Source organism: Coffea eugenioides, unplaced genomic scaffold, assembly GCF_003713205.1.
Source record: "Coffea eugenioides isolate CCC68of unplaced genomic scaffold, Ceug_1.0 ScVebR1_946;HRSCAF=1711, whole genome shotgun sequence".
In the NCBI taxonomy this organism is placed as follows: domain Eukaryota; kingdom Viridiplantae; phylum Streptophyta; class Magnoliopsida; order Gentianales; family Rubiaceae; genus Coffea; species Coffea eugenioides.
Genome location: NW_020864827.1, coordinates 25020 through 46774, shown reverse-complemented (window position 1 = coordinate 46774; position 21755 = coordinate 25020). Strand labels below are relative to the sequence as shown.

At 37.4% G+C, this 21755-nt stretch overlaps 1 protein-coding gene across 1 annotated transcript; it reads right to left on the bottom strand.

Moving 5' to 3' along the window:
- Positions 1-3602: 3602 nt before the first annotated feature.
- Positions 3603-5300, bottom strand: LOC113759148 (protein FAR1-RELATED SEQUENCE 5-like). Its single transcript, XM_027301717.1, has one exon. The coding sequence runs from the start codon at positions 5298-5300 to the stop codon at positions 3603-3605; it is 1698 nt and encodes a 565-aa protein (XP_027157518.1).
- Positions 5301-21755: the final 16455 nt, after the last annotated feature.

Genomic DNA, 21755 nt, shown 5'->3' with positions numbered 1-21755 from the left:
CAAGCAAATGATAAGGTGCCTGTACAAGCACATCAATAAGCGGTAACAGCTTATTAATTTCTTGTAATGTACATATGTTGGTTGTAACTTCTTGTTACACTTGAAAAGTAAGGTGACTGACGTATAATTGGGTATTCACGACCCAATTGTTGTTGGAGTACAGGTCATGATCCAATCGAATTGAACCATTATTTCATCTACACACTATACATTTGACCAAACGTTGAGTCTATTCTCTCGTTAATAGGTGGTTGTCATGCCTTCATCTACTCACCCAGGAGTACTATCCCGTGGAGAACAGCATGAAATGATGCAGCAAGCAGTTGGTCAAGTTGCCAGAAGAAACCATTTACTATGCATGATCTGAAACAGGTGCTTCGTTAAAAATTTCTACCTCTTTTTTTCTCCCACCTATTTCTTTATCAGTAGATCCTTTCTTTCATCCAACCAAAAAGTAGTAGGTATCAGCATAGTCATGCAATCCACAAACGAAGGATCTCATACAAGCTCACCATCAAATGTTCGGCAAAAAAGACGAAAAGTATCGTTGGGTCCAACAAATGCCATCAGCAAGTACGAAACACCAGATGGGAGGATTTTATATGGTACCAAACGCGAGTTCAAGAACGCTCCACTTAACACCAACAATTCTCTGGGACTAGCTGGTCACATTATTAAAAATACCGTCAATAATCATCTACCGTCTGACTATTCCGTTATGGACCATGAACCCATATGGGAGTCTGTTCGTGAGCGAAGAATGGAATTAGAGGTATTTTGTCGCTGGCATGACCTCCGCGTCCCGAGAACAAGGTCGGCGGATCTTGTTATAGGACCACAAGCCAATGATGCAAGCGTATTACATAGACTACATCGAGAAGTTATGCAGATGGAGCGTAGGCTTCGCAGGTTTCACGAGATCCAAGCCGTAAAAAGACATGGTATTGGAAAACATTTTGATGTTCAGCACATTTTAGCAGATCCCATGCTTATATCCGATCCGGACCTATCTGATTTTACTGAATCAAGCGACGATGACTTTCAAAGGTACATACCCCATTATCTAATGCATGACGGCGTTCCCAGGTGTTGTATGGGATACAACTGATAACAAGGGATGTAGTTCAATGTTTGTTAGGGTAGCGGTAAAACTATACTCATTATAATCTCTACTCAAACAAATTGCTTACCATATTTGGATATTAATCATGCCTGTTAAACAGTCGTAACTAGTTGTAACGTAACAGATCCCTAACTGGTTGTAACCCATTGTGTACTGTTCGTTCTTCCTTTTTGTTGCATTGTAAAACTTCATTTTAACATTACAAATTAGTTCTCCAAGGAATCATTTTCTTATGCGCACCTATTACCAACATGTGGTCGTGACCTGGCTTGACCATAATTTAATTAACCTAAAAACTTGTAATACCAATTGATGTGCTTGTGATATATCATGTCAATGGTGCACTAAATTCGTCAAGTGATACAAAACAAATGGCCTAAATGATAATGTTTTATAAAAATAGCCCAATAATAATTCGAATTTATCATCATAACAAAATCAAGACAATTTAGACTTTAGATTGTGTTATCTTATACATCGAACCTTTGACGGTGCGATCTATGCCAATAAATATGTTATTAAGGTATGCAATTGAATGTAGTAGAATGATATACATATCACGACTACCATTCAACTGTTATGGTCGATTTAGTGAAAAATATCCGATTACAAAAAATACGTTCAATTCTATTGTAAAATTGTTACTTCAATTTTCTACCAACTTTATAATTTTCTAACAATTTTATACAACCCAATACAAACTATTGATGACTACTAACACTAGATGCGATTACAATTGTAATCCACTTGTTTAAATTTGAAAAGAGTGAAACATCAATGGTGCCTGTATAATCTCGTCAATAAGTTGTAACAGCTTATTAACTGCTTGTAACGTACATATACAACATTCTCAGGTTGGGACAACCACTTAATGTCTCGTTCAAAATGTATAGTTACACATCATTCATCAACCTCATTCTGGGGGGAGGCGATGTCAACGCGTAGTTGCAATCCCTGTGTGTTATTTCTTCCCTGAAATGCGTAACGATGGCAAATCAGCAAATATTATTAATAAAATATACGATTAATGATATACGATGTCCAAGTCTCCAATTAATAACATTACATAAATATATGCTGTAACGATAAAAGTTTGTCACCTGAGGTGATGGTGCAAATACATGATATGCATCAACATCACAGTGTGTTGAAATTGCCCCACGCTCCTCCTACATTATATAGTATAAGTAATCGACTGTCAACAAATCATTACCAGTGCCTATATTGCTCACTATAAAGTTAAATTGAGACTAGGACATTATTAACAAAAATACTATATCGGAGCGAACATTAAGAACATCTCTGACGATTATGCTTGGAAAAAAATAGAAAATTTGGGAATGCATCCATTCTCGTAGGGACACTTGCAGGAGCCCCGATTAGCCAAATGGTGAGACTTTGGGAATAATAAAAAATAATACGTTATAAACGAGCAGACGTTAACTACATAGATTTGCCGAGTGATATTTGATAGCCTTTCTCGGTATGTGAAAAAGCGCCACAAAATACAATTAAACAAAAAAAAAACGGCTTCAAGCTCTAACTACAATGAACAAGAAGGTTTTGTGTATTTTAACATAGCTAAAATGTTCCTAGTGCACTATCGTTCTCCGACTATATCATTCGATTCATCAGTAAAGACAATAGAACATTTGTGTGTAGGGCTCATTCTACTTGGTGTCTGACTCATTGAATGCGTCTACAAGTTTCGTATGGGTCAAATCATTGTATAAGACAAACAAAATACGTATATCAGGAGGGATGACGGCCGTAACAACATTATCACATAATGTAACTATTTATGCTGTTAGAAACATCCAAATAAAAGCAAGAGTCATGTCCATTTTATACTAACCGAAACAGAGTCAGTAGATGAACGGCATCCCATAAACATGTATTCCTCAAATGAAACCGATGTCGGCTCCGATTCTGAGACCTACAGTATTGACACGGCAATAATATTATTTCATAATGAATGTTACCTAAACTTTAGTTAATAGTATAACAATAACTTAGTTTTAGCATAAATGTTCCCAAAGTACCAAAATTTGATCCATACCGTAGTCTGTGTAGTCCTTGATAATCTAGATTTTCTTTTTACTTTGTCAAATTTATCGACCCAACTTCGCATCACTCTACTTTTCTTCCCACCGCCTTGTTTTTTAATGCCTCTTAAGACTACTGTCTCCCCCATTTCATTTACAATTTCAATTTTATCTTGTTCCTCTATATTCAGATTTTTTTGATTTTGCAAAGGTTGCTCTTCGCTTTCTGAGAGGAGGAGCTCAACTCTCTTTGACAAATCGGATTTGACAGTGATTGCTACTTTGCTGGTGTCCTCCGACATTGCTGTTCGAGTTGCGACCTTAATCATGGCTGGAGCGAGCTCCCGATAACGAGTTGAAATCATTACTTTAGGATCAGCCACAACTTCCTGTCCTCGTCGATCAAAATAGTCTCCAGCCCGAGCTCTTTTTGTCTATCGCCTCTTAATGTATTCAGGAGGAATTATTTTTATGCCCACGGTATCAAACACTTTCAACGCGTGCCCACATAAAATGCTTTCATTCTCGTATTTTTTGCAACTGCAACATACACTTAGATCATTCTGATTGAATACTACTGTTCTTTCAGGTCCACCATCATACCTCATGACCGCAAACTCCACAAACATCGCTGCATCTTGTTGTCTCAATATAACCATAGCTGTTGACTCGCCATATTCATTTTGGAATGCAACAAATACGGTTGGTGAATACGTCTTTGATGCATGCACAAGCATATGTGTTTGCCTTAACCCTACCATGTGGAACTTTTGCCTCATTTCATATTCTGCGATCAGTTCATTATGTCTCTTTTCATCAACCACCCGATTGAAATGTCTAAAGAACTGCACAAGGTCATGATCCAGTTTCAAATGATTTTTAATTACTGCATTTAGGCTTTCGCTAAATTGGGTGCTTCGCATTCCCGCGGTCCATCTTTCTTTCATCATGCACCTTGCCCATTTATCACGAATTCTATACAACCCGGAGAGCCATTCATTATTTTCAAGATTGTGTTTCTTCACCATCGCCTCCCACACCCTATTGAATTGTTCCACTTCTTCAAACTCATATATGCAGGCACCAAACATGTATGGAAGATCACTATTTTCCTTGTAGTGATTGCCAAGATGTTTCATAAAATTACGCCTTATGTGAAACGTACATAGACCATGAAATGTTTCAGGCATGACAATTGAAAGAGCGGCTGCCATGGCGTGATCTTGGTCGGTTAGTATGGTACTTGGATGTTTTCCGCACATTGCTACTAGAAATGTACCAAACACCCATTTGAAAGAATCTATCGTCTCATCATACATAAGCGCAGCACCGAATATCACAATTTGTCTATGCTGGTTAAAATCCACAAATACTCCAAGTGGCCGGTATTCTTTATTTCTTTTGTAGGTTGTGTCGAATGTGACTACGTCTCCAAAAAAGTTGTAGTCAATTAACATTCCTGCATCAGCCCAAAAGATATTCGTTATTTGTTCTTCACAGTCCAGCTGTACGGCATGAAAAAAGGATGGATTCTCGAGTGTTTGCTCTTGAAAATAATTCAGCATGCTACCTGCTTCTCCATATTTCAAGCTCATTCCCCGTCTCGTTCGAAGATATCGTTTAAGATCATCCCGAGTATATCCCACATTACCCATCCCACCTGCTTCCGTTCCCATAAGCTCATGGCTCTGTTTCAATGAAAGCCCAGCATCCTCGCTTATTTCAGCTTGGAATCCTTGAGCCACACTCACTTTTCTTTGTGATGGCATCATGTGAGCACATTGAGCAATGTGCAACTCATGATTATGCTCTAAGACAAGGTCATGCACACGGTACTTCATTGTCCCTCTAAACAACACGATAACCATCTTAGCTCCACACCCTGTTTTCGTCGGCGCTCGTGTCCTCTTTGGCATCACATCACCTTCGTACTTGCGTTTCACACCTTCCTTGCAGCAACTATATCTCCTAGACGTGGTCACGCCGTCTTTATCTTTATTCAGATAGTCTTTACGTACACTGAAACCCATTTTAAAGGCATACTTGTTGTAAAACTTGTACGCATCCTCTTCACTGTTGAACTCCATTCCTAACTCAGGGGTCCCATTTTCTGCCAATTTACTGCAATCCATTACTTCTGCTCCTGCCAATTATGCATCAAACACCCTAATTTGCAACATTTCATGAATAATATGTACATAAACGACAATATAAATGTATATTACCATTTATAATGTGTTATGAATCACACATTACTCGTATACTAAATCCTATTATTACGCTTATCAATATGATTAATGATTCACATCACCTTACTTTTACTCTAAGACAACGGCATTATCTATGTACAAATACAACTCCATGTACACTAACTTATACGGACTGTAATGTATTGGTCACACGATGTAAGTCTATTTTAACTGTATGTACATCCACGCTGGTGATTATATTTTGATTCTAGGTTCTTTAGCTCACTGGACCTTATGTCATTCGTTAATAACAACAGCATAAACCAACTCCACATTTTCTACTTTTTCTATATTTTGAGGGCCAAACACGTACTTTCTACTCATTGTAATATATTTCTTACATCATGTAATTGACTTACAACACAAGGTTCACCCATTTATTATTCACACATGTGTCTTTTCCTCTGCTTCACCTCATTCAACTCTACGCCTCCATTTTATACACACTGTATGGTCAAGAGAGGGGCAAACTAATATTGCTCCATGAGCATGGACCAATTACTAGATGCATAATAATTCATATCAATTATAATACGGTGGCTATAACATGTAACTAATTTACAACAAGATGTATATTCATTCACTTGTTAAATGTGACTTTGTTTCTCTCATCTTTCCCTAATTCCAGTCGATGGTTTACTTGAATACATAACCCTACTTTCTACTCATTGTAATATATTTCTTACATCATGTAATTGACTTACAACACAAGGTTCACCCATTTATTATTCACATATGTGTCTTTTCCTCTGCTTCACCTCATTCAACTCTACGCCTCCATTTTATACACACTGTATGGTCAGGAGAGGGGCAAACTAATATTGCTCCATGAGCATGGACCAATTACTACATGCACAATGATTCATATCAATTGTAATACGGTGGCTATAACATGTAACTAATTTACAACAAGATGTATATTCATTAATGTTAAATGTGACTTTGTTTCTCTCATCTTTCCCTAATTCCAGTCGACGGTTTACTTGAATACATAACCCTAGGTCTTCCAAAAACTACTATCCCATTATAGTCCATCACTGAAAAGCTGAATGCTCACACACACACAGATACGGTACACACATACAAATACAGTACAACTTCACTATTCTTCTATCATCTTCATATTATGTCTTCAGTGACTCTAATTTCATCCTTCCTTTAACAGATGTGCATTTGGGTGACAAATTATTGGCCACAATTACTGACATGGTTCAGTCATGTTACCTTGGTCTGCTAATACGCTTCACGTTTCACCGAAGTCGGAGACGTAGCTGCTTCTGCTATTAAGTTGAAGGACAAAATCTGGTTTCGTGAGATGCTGAATTTCCTCTATTTGCTTCTACCTTACCGCCGCTCTTGCACGCATTCAGAATACATACAACACTCTTATACCCAATTGGAGACCACAGCTGCTTCTGCTATTCAGTTTTACGGACAAACTTTGGCTTCATCTCTGTTTGCTTCTTCCATGCCGCCTGCCTCTCCACCCACTTTTCTGTCAATTGCTACCTTCATCAGAGTAGACTACACCCACTTCACCTAGAAACACCCAGTAGGTTGAATCCCACCTGAACTTCAGCTTTCTGCCTTCAGTGAGTGGTTGGTCAGAGTAGATTACCTTCACAATTTAATTATTTGGCTTCCCTCAGTTTTGTTTTCTGCGGCTAATTCAAAATTTCAACTTGAATTTCAAAAACCAATTCTCTTCCGTTTGCTCCGTCTGCTCCCGTTTGGAAGTCAACATTTTTTTATTTGGAACGGCGTCGTTTTTGTGCCCTGCTTCAGCCTTGCTGACTTGGCTCATTTGTCTCCTCACGTTTTTTATTGTGAGGAGACCGTTCAGGAGCGGTCTCTGAGGACCGCTCCTGCCCCGTATCCGGATGTTTTCGTACTTTGACTTGTGTAGTCTACGAAAAGACACAAACATTTTCTGTAATAAAGCTAATTTCTTTCTTTCATTTGGACTTGATTTTTTTTTTTTTTAATCTCTAGCAAACCATTCAACACGCTGCGCCCCAAAATTTCAGCAGATTTACAACTTCCAAATGCAAAACACAAACCACATAAATCAAATGTATGTTGTACAAATGTATCGTTACTGATAAAAAAAAAATAAAAAATCAGATGGGATAATTTCAGAAACCTCTCCAGATGTTTCTGACTATTTCACTTACTTTTCTTAAAATTTTAAAAATTACACTTATCTCCCTTGATTTCACACTTTGGTAATTAGATCTTAAAATTTGGTCAAAATTTTAATGAATACCCTAAATACCCTTATCTTATAATATTTAATTTATTCTTCTAAATAATTATAAAGTAATTTGACGCAATTATAAAAGAAATGGGTGTCAAGTTTTTCCTATCAATATTTATTATTTGATAATCAACAATAACAATAAATATTTTTCTTTAATAGGCTATTTTTTATAGTACTTTATTGGAGATATAGATTCTTTTTAAGATAGAAAAGAAATTGTTATCATTTTTTTTAGAAGTTTATGGACTAGTTTTATTTTTAATTTTTGAAGAAAAGTTTATGAACTAGTTCAGTGATGGAACTACCATAATTTGGTAAGATTTTGAGCCATTTATTTTTAGGTTTGTTGATTTATTCTTGAATTTGATACAAAAAGAAAGAGCTAAAAAAATTAAATGATATTAAAAGTCATCAAAAAATATAACTCGTTTAAAATTTGATCTGGACAGAGGTTAGGTACAACATTGATAGTCCTTCTCTATTTTAAACGGTATATTAGATATTGAATAAAAGAAAAAAGGGAAAAATTATGAAATTCACCCCTTGTATAAACATGGCAACAAGGGACTTTTATTAAAATATTAAGGTTAATATTGTCACTTTAAATGAGTAAGGGAGGTTGATGTAATTTTTAAAACTTTAAAGGAGCTAAGTGAAATTGTCAAAAACCTTAGGAAAGGTTTCTAAAATTAAGGGCTGCAATTTTTTTTTATCCAAAAGCAAAAACAAATGCAAAAAAAAAAAAGAAGAAAAAAAAGGGATAAAGCAAACATCAGGTTTGGGTATCATTGCATACATTTTAGGAGATTTACCTGAAAGACCTTGTAAATTGGAGTCTTGGATATGAAGATACAGCTTCCTTGAGAATTCGGGTTTTTTTTTGGCAAATTTCAATTTTTTCCTCTCATTCTTGTTCATAGTCTAAACAAAGCTTTAAAAGGACCACATTTTTTAATCCAATTTGCCTAAAACTCTCCTAAAACTTCCTCCATAGGGAAAGGTTTGAAGTTTGGATCATTGATAGGAGTGGAAATTGTTTTTCTCCAAAGTTGGATTTGTTTGCTATCTTTGTAGTGAAAAGGCCAAAAAAAAAAAAAAAAGTTTGCAAGAAGAAGAAACCCATTAACACCAGTTAGTAGGAGTGGCATGGTAACTTAAAAACGCAAGGTCCATTGGTGGGGACATAATCGGTTCATCCAAGTTTTTGCCAACCTTATCCTCAAAAAAAAAAAAAAAAGTTTTTGCCAACCTTAATTATTGAAATTGGCCTGACACGTTTTTTCATTGTTTGTTCGAGTCTACCTACAAAAAATAATGACTCTAAATCAGTATATTCTTAAGCGATAAATACAAACATGACAATAAATCAAGGAGGTGAACATGAAATCTCTAAAATTAGAGGTGGATTATCTTTTAATTTGTTTCTCGATTAGGCTCGTTTGGAGTTGCTGTACTTTATTAAAAAGTAATTTTCCAATCAAACTTTTAATAAAAAGTACTTATTAAGTGTTTAAGCGTTTTTAAATATATATTATTTGGAGACATGATTCAATAAGTGCATATTATATTGGATAATGTATAGTTTAAAATTTTTTTAAATGGATTTATCTCTTTATTTAGTTCATAATATATGATAAAATGATTAAATTTAATATTTTATTTTATAGTTTAAATCATAAAAGCTACTCTAAAAAGCACTAAATTTGAGTTTTTGCTAAAAGTGTTTTTAATATCAAAAGCTCCACTCCAAAATTTATGGAATGATGTTAACCAGAGTCCATATGCCATTGCTTGGAAAAATTCTCATATGCATCAAATTATTACAATATAATTTTTTTACAAAAATCCTAAAAATAGAAATTTAAAAGTTATTACTCCCTCCGTCCCATTTATTTAGTCATGTTTGGAGTATCTAACCTTTTATGAATAGAGGTTTGATTGTGATATTTGTGCTTATCTTTTCAATTTTACCTTCACAAATTTAAAATTAAAATTTGAATGATAACATGTACATGATTAAAAAGAAGAACTATATTAGAAATAGAACATCAAAAAGGTGCTTTAACTTTTCTCATATGACAATTGTTTTGAAACATTTCAAAATAAAAAATATGACACTTGTGATGGGAGGCAGGCAATACCACACAACTTCGAAAGTCATGCCGTCATTTCACTATACTTTCTTATGCCATTGCTTGGAAAAATTCTAATCTATAGGTCCACCACATTCAATAATTGTACTGCTACACTGCTAGGAAACTCACAAGCACTTTCACAGATCTACTTTCTTATCAATAACAGTACTACTACTTTCTCCTCAATAATAGACCATCTCCATTGCCAAAAAGCCTTGCATACACAATGATCAATTCAAACTCTCCCCAACAAAAATAAAAAAAGAAAAAAGTCATTTTTACTTTTGGGAAAGAAAAAAATAAATAATGTTCCTGCATCATATTCGAGAAATTTCTTCTGATTAATAGGTGTAAATGAGGCTCTTAGAGGGAATCAAAGAATGATTGAACAGAAGCACAAAGGAAGTTATTTCACTCTAAAATAAGGTAGTTCACATCTTCAACAAATTTTCAATGGGATCATATGATTGTAACTACAAATAGCCTACTATGTGTCGCGCCCCACTTTTCGAATGAAAATGTGTGGATTGTGATGTGTGAAGTGTGGTGTGAACGTGTGCAAAATGAAAAGTAAAAAGGCCATGGGACTTTGGAAAGCGACGATTTGGCCAAATGAAATTTTAAAAAGGGTTTTTTAAATATGAAAACGGAGTCGCCACTTGGTATAGATTTGGGGTGTACCAAGTCACCCAAAAAGTGTTTTTAAAAGACAAAGTAGCAAAACCCTTTTTAAAACGACTCCTAGTCCACGTAAGCCAAAGAAAAAGGTTCGGGGGTCACGTTTGACAAAGGGGAAGGCAAGGATAGAATCCAAGGCACCCCTTTGACCTAGCCAAGGCTAGTTGCGCGACTTAACCAATTTTTCCTAATTTTTCTACCCAAGGTATGTATCGCGTATTGGATATGTCTATATGAATGCAAAAACCTAGACCTAGGGGGATTGGGGGAAATTTCTCTTCAAAGGTTGAGTGGTGCCAATCACATTAATTGTGAAGCCCAATAATGACCCTTTTGGAGAGGTCACACCTAAACCTAAATGACGTGAAAAATGAGTGAAATGCATGCCATGTGAAAGTGTGAGTTTGTGTGAAGTGAGAAGATTGATAAAAATACGATACAAGTGGAGGTGTGCAAATGTCTTTGAATGCAAATATATATATACTCCAAGTGCAAGTGGGTAAAAATGCATGTATGCAACTTAAAGAAAAGTGCGAAAATATCGGTGTGCAAACGAGGGTGAAAGTACTCGTGTGCGAGTGTAGATAAGAGTGTTCGTGTGCAAGTGAAGATAAAAAAAATGTTCGTGTGCAAGTGAAAGTGATAAAAGGGTGCATGTGTTCAAATGAGACAAAAGTGAAAGTGTAATGATAGAGTGGATTGAGAATGCATGAGCCTAGGGAATTCATGCATATTGGGTACGGGGAGACCTAAATCGTGACTCAATTTGCCCTTTTATAGAGAGGATACAAGCGTGCTAAGGCTTTAGAAAAAGCCACACTCGTCTATATCCCATATTTAAGGGGACTTTCAAGCAAATGAACCCTATAACTAGTATGAAGTGCAAAAATCCTAAAATGGAGGGAAAAGGGGTTCGAGGGGCATGCAAAATGATAAAACTAAGAAAAATGCATGAAATGTAGTGAACATGCAAACATGTACTAACGAGGGGAAATCCCTAAGGGTCTAGCGTTGGACTAGCCCATTCTATGAATTCCGACTAGCGTTGGACTAGTGGAAACGTACATTCATTCATCACATTCATTCAGGCTATAAAAAGCGAGTAGACATGCCAAACACTCATAAACACATAGCACATAACACTTAGCATGCTCGACTAGATGCAAGGTCCTAACAAAGCAAATTAACACGTAGCAACTAAGCATGCAAGACACATAAGACAATTAAACCCCTAACTATTACATTTGCTAGCTAGGCACACGTCTTCGATAGGTCTTCATTGAATGCTCCTCCAAGCCCTATCTATTACATTCACTAACTAAAACAAAAGGGGGAAAGGGAAAATGGACCAAATTGCTCGCCAAAGCCCTATCTATTACAAGCCAAGAGGTGTACACATACCCCATTAAAAGAATAACTTAATGAAAACAAAAAGTAAATGACATGAGTAAAAGGAATTAAAGAAAAACTAGGAAAGCAAAGTAGACATGTAATTCACTTAGCACATTGGATCACATAGGAGAAACAAAAAGATAAAAGAGATTATACCGCCCCCTTGGAATGAAGCTCTAACGTAGTGAAATTACTTATTTACCCTCCAAAATAATAAACGAATCAAGGCATCGCTTTATTTAACAAATGATCACAAAAGATAAAGATAAACATGAAATTGAATCAATTAAATCATGTAGACAACTCACACTTAAAAAGCCAAAAGAAGAAAGGCCTTGATTGCAAAAATTAACAAAGTTTTGAGGTCAAAATCAAAGAAAAATAAAGTTTAGGGACCTATTTGCAATTAAGTTAGGGACATAATCGAAAGAAGTTGAAAATATCCAGGGCCACAGTACAGTCAAGGGGAAATTCAGGGACTGATGTGCAAAATGCATTTTCTGGTTTCTTAATGGATCAGGCCACTTGGGCCATTTTATTCACTTCTTGGGCCAAGACCACTTGGCCCAATCTGAAGTTCAAGGAAAAACGAGTGGGCTAGCCCATTTTTTATCAAGTAAAAGCCAACAAAATGCATGGCTTCAAATCTCTAGCCCAAATTACTAACCCAGGAGATAAACAAAACAAAACCCAATCCAAACAAACAAATCACCATCAAGACCCAATCAAAATAAACCTAATCCAATTTCCAACTAATTTTTGTTAAACCCATCAGAATAATAAGATAACTAAAAAAACATACCTAATCATATCATAATCTCAGAACAACTCACTGAAAATATAAAAGGCAAACTGAAACTTAGAAGGGCCAAAACAACTTGATATTTTTTTAGTTTTTGGGTCACAATGCAATTAGATAGAAATTGAGGGGTTAAATTGCAAATCTTTTGGAGAACCCAAGCAAGCTTTCGAAGAGCAGGTTTCTTCCTCATTTAGACAAAAACTTCTGCAACTCGCAATTCACAAACCCAACTCACAAACACAATCAAATCTAGTTTGAAATTGAACAAAACAAAGCTACTTCCTAAACCTTTACTTTGCAACATGCAACCTCTAAATTTAAACCCAAAAAAAAAATCAGACAAAAGGGCATGTGAACATCAAAACAACATTCTGCAATTTTCCAGCTACAAGCCGAAAATGGTGATCATGCAAAGTAATGAAAATGAGTATGTAGTGATATGTCCACCCAAACTCATGTGAATTCCAAATCCTCAACTTTATCATAATTCAAGCATGGCTGTCTATTATTATTAATCCCAACAGAGAGTATCCCGATAAGAAAACAAGAAGAACAGAAGATGCAAAACACCGATTCATCAGAATTTTCTCAAACGCAAAAATTGAACTTGCTCACTTATCCAGTTCCTTCACACGCGAAAATGCAGACCAGTTATCTTTTAATTAGAACACTCAGTTGGGCATTTCATCTAACAGGTTGTAGGCATCAAAATCTTATCAGATTTCTGCTCAAATTGAAGCATAACTAACCCAGAAATTTGTCAAAAACCAAAGAAATTCAGTCCAATCAAACACGCAAGGCACACTAATTCTAAAATCAATGAACGATCAACACGAAAAATGGAAATTACGAAATCACAGAAAACTCATTTTTTTTGCAACATGGTAAAAGATTTGTGAAATCTGCCTTAGGCCACTTTGCAAACCAACTCTTCATAGCCTATAGTAATTTTATACCAGCTATCCTGATCACACGGCAAGAAAATCAAGTATTTGGAGCAATTATGAATTTTAACCCAATATGACTAACAAATCATGCGGCAGTTTCCTTTCTACCATTTCAGCATGCATGTGATAGAATTTATAAACCTCAATAGAGCATGTAAATACATCAACTAATGCCCCAAGGCTCAAACCGAATTACTTAGGACCAAACACACAAAATCATAATACCAAAACCAGAGTTCCAGTAGCTGCCTTTCGAATCCACAGCCGAAACAATTTACTCGTCTAAAATCAGAAGCAAACATTGACTAAAGTACCAAATCGATGAACCAGGCCTCTAAAAGAGATCATATATGACAGAGGCGACATGAGGCAATCTTATTGACATCAGAAAACAATACTTCAGCAAGCCCAAAGGGAAAACAAAAGAATTGTCACAACAAGCCCAACTCACTGACTTATCTGATTTCTTCATACGTAAAAAAAAATGCCACAAAACCATTTTTAACAAGAATTTTCGGCTAGACATTTCATCGAGCAGATTGAGGGCATTAAAAAGTTCAACAAATTTTCGCTCAATTGGGGTTGTAATCAGCCCCAAAATTGTCAGCAAACCAAGGAAATTCAATTCAATCAATATATAAGACAGGCATGTCCAAAAATTGCGAATAATCGCTGGAAAATTGTGGTAAACAAATCTGCTTTGAGTTTTAAGAGTCTGAGCATGAAATTTGAAGGAAAGGAATAGCTTACCTTATCCTCTCGATGACAGTTCGTCGGTGATGGCAGTAGATTCCGGCAAGCTCCAACCTTTTCCAGCCGCTCCTCTGCTCTTCTCCCTCTAGCTTTCGTTTTGCCCGTCGCCTAGCCTGCCGCCTGGTTCCTCTCCGTTTCCTTTTTCCTTGGCCGTAGCTCTCTTACGCTTTCCCCAGTTTTCCCTGCTCCTTTCCTCCTCCGTTTTTGCATTCAGCCGAAACCTTTCCCATTTTTCTTCTGATTTCCTCAGTTTTTCCTTCTTTTCTGATTTCTTTTCAGTTCCCAGCCTCCGTAGCTCTCCCTGTTTTTTTAGTTTTCTGTTCAAACCCTGCCCCCGTAGCTCTCTCTCTTTTCAGCCTTTCTCCTGCGCAGCCGTCGCTCGATCTCTCTCTATCTCTCTCACTTAACTTGCTCGGACAGAACATAAAGGTTGCAGCTCGCGCGGCTTCCTTTCTTTTCTTTCCTCTCGGCTTGCAGAGTACAGCTCTCTCTCCCTCCTTGTCGATGATAACAAGGCAGGAAAAATGGAAGTGAAGTGTTGTTGTTGTTTTTTTAGGTGTGATAGTGGATAGGGAATGGTTCGCAGTTGAGAGAGGTGGAGTCTTTAAGAGGAGAAGATCATCCGGCAGAAATGGAATTGTGATTTTTTGATTTTTTTTCTTCTTTTTTTTTCTTTTTTTGTTTTCTTTGTTTTTTTTCTTTTAATTATTTAACAAAAATAATAGTAAAACTAAATAATAATAAAAACCACAATTTTAATTACAAACACATCGAAATAAACAAACTAAAAATAACAAAATTACCATTTTCGATCTTTTCTTTCATTTTTCATCATTTTTCATCATTTTCCTCTTTTTTTTTCACAAATTTTACGTTAAAACTTAAAACTAAAACTAAAACTAAAACGTGAACAAAATTAATATGACAAATAATTAGCAAATAAAAGACAAATAAAAAGGTAACAACTAAAATGCAGATAATCTAAAACAAAATCATGAATTAGATGCAACATACAAATTATTTAAAAATTTGGTGTCTACAGTTTGCCCCTCTTTGTCTGAGTTTTGAAAAAACTTGAGACAAAGAAGTAGACACCAAATACTTACCTGCGTTATTCGGCTGCAATGGACGCTTCTGAAATGAGGATCGACCTCTTTAACATTTTTTTTTTTGATTTTTTTTGATTTTTTTTGATTTTTTTTGATTTTTTTGATTTTTTTGATTTTTTTGATTTTTTTTGAAATGGGATTGATCCAAACAGGAAAGTAAAACGGGACTGACCCGAGCAGAAATTTAAAATTGGGACTGACTAGAGAAGGAAATTCAAATCATGGGACTGGCCCGAACAAGCTTTAATCGCGGGACTGACCCGAATAAGCTTTGAATCGTGGGACTGACCCGAATAATATTTGAATCATGGGACTGACCCGAATGAGCTTTTGAATCGTGGGACTGACCCGAATGAGCTTTTGATCGAGGGACTGACCCGAAAATGCTTTTGATCGAGGGACTGACCCCTTTTGATCGAGGGACTGACCCGAATTTTTTGATCGAGGGACTGACCCTGATGAAAATGCTTTTGATCGAGGGACTGACCCGAAAATGCTTTTGATCGAGGGACTGACCCGAAAATGTTTTTGATCGAGGGACTGACCCGAAAATGTTTTGTGGGACTGACCCGAAAATGTTTTTGATCGAGGGACTGACCCGAAAATGTTTTTGATCGTGGGACTGACCCGAATAAGCTTTTGGTCATGGGACTGACCCGAAAATCCTTTTGATCGTGGGACTGACCCGAATAAGCTCTTGATCATGGGACTGACCCGAAAATGCTTTTAATCGTGGGACTGACCCGAAAATGCTTTTAATCGCGGGACTGACCCGAACAGGCTTTGAATCGCGAGACTGACCCGCGGCTAGTGGTGATGCAAAATGAAATGCGCACTAGTGGGACTGACTCACAGCTAGTGGCAGAGTAAAATAAAAAAATGCCTTGACAATCGGTCAGTGGGATTAAACCCGAGCCTGCCGTGATAAAATTTGTGTTGATTTTTGATTGATGATTTTTCTTTTTGCTTTTCTTTTTGACTTTTGAAAATCTTTCCAAAAAATTAATTTGCCCCAGTATGATGAATTTTTGCAATGTGAGTCCAGAGTTGATTCTGTATCGCCATGCTGTTGCATTTTTTGATGAAATTTGCTTGCGACATTTTCAATCTGCCTTTGTTCATTAGGACTCTTTCCGACACCGATTCCAGTGCGAGGTGTGCTTACTTTCATCTGTGTATGCAATTTTTCTGCAAAAGAGAAAAAACAAAGAAATTGCCACCATCATTTGATCCGTTTTCCTTTGAGAATCGTGTAAACATGAGTCTTTCAACGCCTTTATCAACTTTTGCTGCGGCAGTCGATTGAGTTGGATTTTTCACCCTAAGGCTTTTTCGATTTACAAACTGATCAGGTATGTGCTTTGCCATATTGTGAAGTCTGCGTAACTGACTTTGTTGAACCTTAACCCTTTTCAAAAGATGACTGAACCCAAGTATGCTTCGAATAAACCACGGGGATATCATTCACCAAAAATTCGATGATTAAAAAGTAATTTCACCTATCATGCAGAAATGAATATGTGAAAGAATGCAAACACAAACCATTTGTGCTTAAAGCCTACAAAAATGCCATGAATACAAGCAATTGAGAAAAAATGAGCTTCCTAAGAATGAATTTGCTAAAGAAATATTTTTACAAAACGACACAGTTTTGGCCAACGGATGTCATATTCGAGTTCCTGAATATCTTTGTTCTGCAATTCGACACTGGCAGAAGTATTATGAAGAGAAATTCCAAATGAACCAAGTCATCAACTGTTCTTCCTCGTGCTTGCTCGCTGCAAAATCCTACCTTGGTGCCCTTTCGGGTTTTTACCAAGGTTGCCCCCCCTTTTTTGTTTCGTTTTGTCTTTTCTCTTTTTTTCTTTTTTCTTTTTTTGAGGTGCCCTTTCGGGTTTTCACCTAAAGACGCAAATGAAAGAGCTCAACCATGATCGACTCAGGAGTTTGAGTTGAAGATTTCTGGCATCAGTAAAATGCACTTCCCTTAGAAGTTTAAGCGAAGGCATTATGGACATCACTTGCCAATTGATTAGCGAAATTCCTAATAGAAATACAGCAAGTGACGAAAGTCAGGACTTTTGGGCTTTTGTAATGAGGTCAGGTGGGGTGTTTTTCAAGAAAAGTTGAGGCTTGAAAGCAGGTTTGATGAAAGGTGTGAAATAACCTGAGATTGCATCATTTTGAAATTATCTCTAATTTTGAACGAAACCGAGGAAATTTGCCCCAGTTTGATTGGATTTTCTCTTTCTTTGCATTTTCTTCATTGCATTTTCCTCACTTTTTGCATTTTCCTTCAAAAACTAAATTTGCCCCAGTGTGGGGTTCTTTCTTTTCTCTTTTCCTCTTTTTCTTTTTTCTTTTTTCAAAATGAATTTGCCCCAGTGTAGGGTTTGCAATCCTCAGGGGCTGCCAAACGAAAATTATTGTTCTGATAGCTCAAAAGGGGTGACTAGGGATGAAATGTTTTGATTGGAAAAGAAGATGGCCTGACTTTTGTTTCGCTCCTTGCATGATTTCCAAAAGAAATTTGCATAATCAGAAATAAAACTTCTTACACATGTCTGAGTTGATAGGTTGAGAGACTGTTTGTTCGTCCATCTCTTCAAGGATAAGTGCTCCACTCGGTAGCACCTTTTTGAATGACAAATGGCCTTACCAGTTTAGGCCAAATTCGTCTTTGATTTCATCTTGCATTGGCAAATCTCGCTTTAACTCATTGTCCTTCTTCTCTAAAGGACCGGTGGCGGACCTTTTTGTTATGAATACAGGCCATACGACATTCAACTGCTTTTCATCCATCAAAATCAATCGTCGGTGACGCTGCTTTAACCAATCAGCTTAGAACTTGGCAGAGGAGGGATTTCTTGATGAAAGGCTTTCTTAACGAAAAGATTTTCAATGAAGAGCTTTCTTAATGAAGGGATTTTTCAATGAAGAATTTTTAATGAAGGGATTTTTGGCCTTCTCAAAGAAGGGATTTTTCAACGAAGGGATTTCTGACCTTCTCAAAGAAGGGATTTTTCAATGAAGGGATTTCTGACCTTCTCAAAGAAGGGATTTTTCAATGAAGGGATTTCTGACCTTCTCAAAGAAGGGATTTTTCAATGAAGGAATTTCTTAATGAAGGGACTTTTGGATGAATGGTATTATCGGAATCCAGAACAGTGATATTCAAAGGGTCAAATAATTTCATCTTTGGCCATTTAAAAGAATTAAAATTCAGGACAATAATCAAATAAACAAATTGTGCATTTAATGGAAAAACTAATCAAAGCGGAAACAAGACAAAAACTTAATTGCGAAAGATGTTTTCATGAAGCTATTCACATATGCAAGAAATGGTTTTTGTGAACTTTAGTAAATAACAACCCCTAGATTTACCGAAATTCCCTTCGAGAGGGAAGATACTCGGCCATCCAAATTGTGCAAAGCTCCTTCAGGATTTTCAAATTTCGTCGTTGGAGGTGGATGCCTCGAAGGTGTCCTGGTGTTCAGGAAAAGGATTTGTACTTATGATCGGCCCTTGTTCACCTCTTTTCCTTAGCACTATTTCTCCTGCCTCGATCATGTCTTGGACTTTGTGCTTAAGTGCCCTGCAATCGGCGGTTGAGTGGCCAGGTACTCCCGAATGATAGGCACAAATAGCATGTGGATTGTACCCAGCAGGCATGCCATGAAGGTAAGTTGGAGGGGGAATCACGCCTATTTTGTTGGCAACCTTCAATTGCTCATACAATTGGTCCAAAGGCCTGCCTAGGTTGGTGAAGGTTCGAGTACGGCTTTGATTGTAGGTTTCAGTGGGTCGGGGATAGTTGTAGGTGGGTCTATTTGGTGGGGGAAATCTTTGGTGGTAAGGAGGCCGAGGGCGAGCTTGTTGAAAGCTTGGTTGAGATATTTGGAAAGGGGTTGTAGGCGGGTTGGCATAATTTGGGCGAGGTCGAGGATGAGTGATATTGGTGTGGTAAACAGGATGAGGATTTGAGTAGTAGGGGTAAGGGTTTGAGTAGGTAGGGTATTGTCGAGGTCTGGATCTTGGGACAGGGTTTTGATTCCAGGTGAAGGCAGTTTCCCCCTCTTTCTTTTTAAATTGCGGGTTCTTCTCACTAGTCCCCTGACCTTGCAAAGCATCCAACTGTGACTTGAGGGTAGAGACATTAACAATCTTCCCAGCTTTTACGAAATCATCAAATTCCTCAAGCTTATTGACAATAGCAGCGAACGAGCATCCAGTCATGCGAAAAATTTCTTCGAAATATGGAGGATCATGTGCCTTAATGAAAGTGCGTATGATTTCGTCCTCAGTCATTGGTGGCTCGACTTTGGCAGCTATTTTCCTCCATCTCTTGGCATAAGTCTTGTGATCCTCGGAGGGTTTTCTTTTTGTTCCTTCCAACGTGGTTCGTGTCGGAGCCAACTCGCAGTTATACTCATATTGCCTTACAAAAGCATTGGACAAGTCAATCCAGGTTTTTACTTCTTCGGACTTCAAATTTGAGTACCAATCGAGGGCATCCCCCTCCAGACTTTCCGGGAACAACCTTAGAGGCAGGTTCTCGTCGTCTACAGGCTTTCCCAACTTGTTAACAAATAGTCGGAGGTGTGTCTTGGGATTACCCGTCCCATCGTACTTGTTAAACTTAGGGGTTTTGAACCCCTCGGGCAATTGCACATTGGGAAAGAGACAAAGCTCATCGTAGTCCAGGACTCCTTGCTTGTTCAACCCCTGACTCTTCCTCATAAACTCATCGAAACGATCAAGGCGTTTGAGCAGCTTTATATCAACGGGAGCAGAAGATTCCCCCATTTCTGCCTTGGTTTGAACAATATGGTCCGGCAGGAATGGCTCAGCAACAGGGTAATAAAAGGTATGTGGCTCAGGTGGTATATTTGAAGTGATTTGGGGTGGTGGACCTCGCGTGTGAGTAAGAAAAAATGAAGGATGAGGAGGGTAAGTGTATGGCAAATTTGTGGTGGGATAGGTGAAAGTTTCTTCGGGTGCAATAGGAAATGATGGAGTAACAGTGGCATGGGCCGAAGGTAGGACAAACGGCTCTTGCTCAGGCTGTCTGGCGGGTACAGGTTCGGGTTGAACTCCGCTGCTAATTAGCTCATCATTCAACTTCCTTTGGGCGGCCATCTCAGACGCCATCTCTCCAAACTTGGTAAGCATCTCAGTCAACTGAATCCCCGAACTTGCAGTCTCGGGTTGAGCGGTAGTAGCAGACCTATCTGACTGTTCCGGTTGTGAACTCATGTTTACACGACTCCTCTGGGCTTGACTACGGGACCGCGTTATGATGGGGCTTCGACGAGAAGCTATATTTAAATATTACCTGAGAATTTTGAAAGGAATTGTCTTTAGATTCAACCCTTGCTTAGTTATTCCAATAAAAATAAAGAAAAGGAAAAGAAAAAGGCAAGAGTTAGTAACTATCCAAAAAATTCGGATGCATGTCCTATTGGGGAGCCCTTTTTATGCCAAGGGTAGGCCTAGCATGAAAATGCAATTCTCTAGGGTAAGCACTATACCATACCTGACGGATCTGATCAATTCATTGAGTGAAAAATAATTTGAAAAATTTGACCATTGGAGTGACGAGGGATTTGTCAAAATGAGGACAAGTCCGAATAGATTGATCACCTTTGATTTGCAAAACGCATGGGTTTGACCTTGACGAACTCCTATCGAAGAGATTGGAATTTGTCGACAAATTTCCTCAGTGAAGCATGAGTCAAAAAACCAACTGATTAAATAGTTGGATATAATGGATGGTTTTCTCCAAAATCGACTAGATTTCCCAATTTGGAATTCGACATTGAAATCCTAATTGGTCAAATGAAATTGACAATTTTATTGAAAATCAACCGGATTACCCTAAAAGGGAAACAGGTCAAATGAATTCAAAGAAATTTATCCAAAATAATCAAATCACCCTAACAAGGGTAAATCGATCAAATAGATTGAACGAACTTGATCTATTCAAAAATCGGCTCGGTTGCCCTAAAAATGGGTAAATTGGCCAAGTGAATGCTTTATTCAAAATTCGGCCGAATGACCCTGAAAAAGGGTAAATCGGTCAAATGAATTGACGATTTATTCAAAATCGATCGGATGACCCTAAAAAGGGGGAATTGGTCAAATGAATTGACGATTTATTCAAAAACGACCGGATGACCCTAAAAAGGGTAAATCGGTCAAATGAATTGATGATTTATTGAATGAATTGGCCAAATGGATTGGTTGAAATGTCCAGCCATT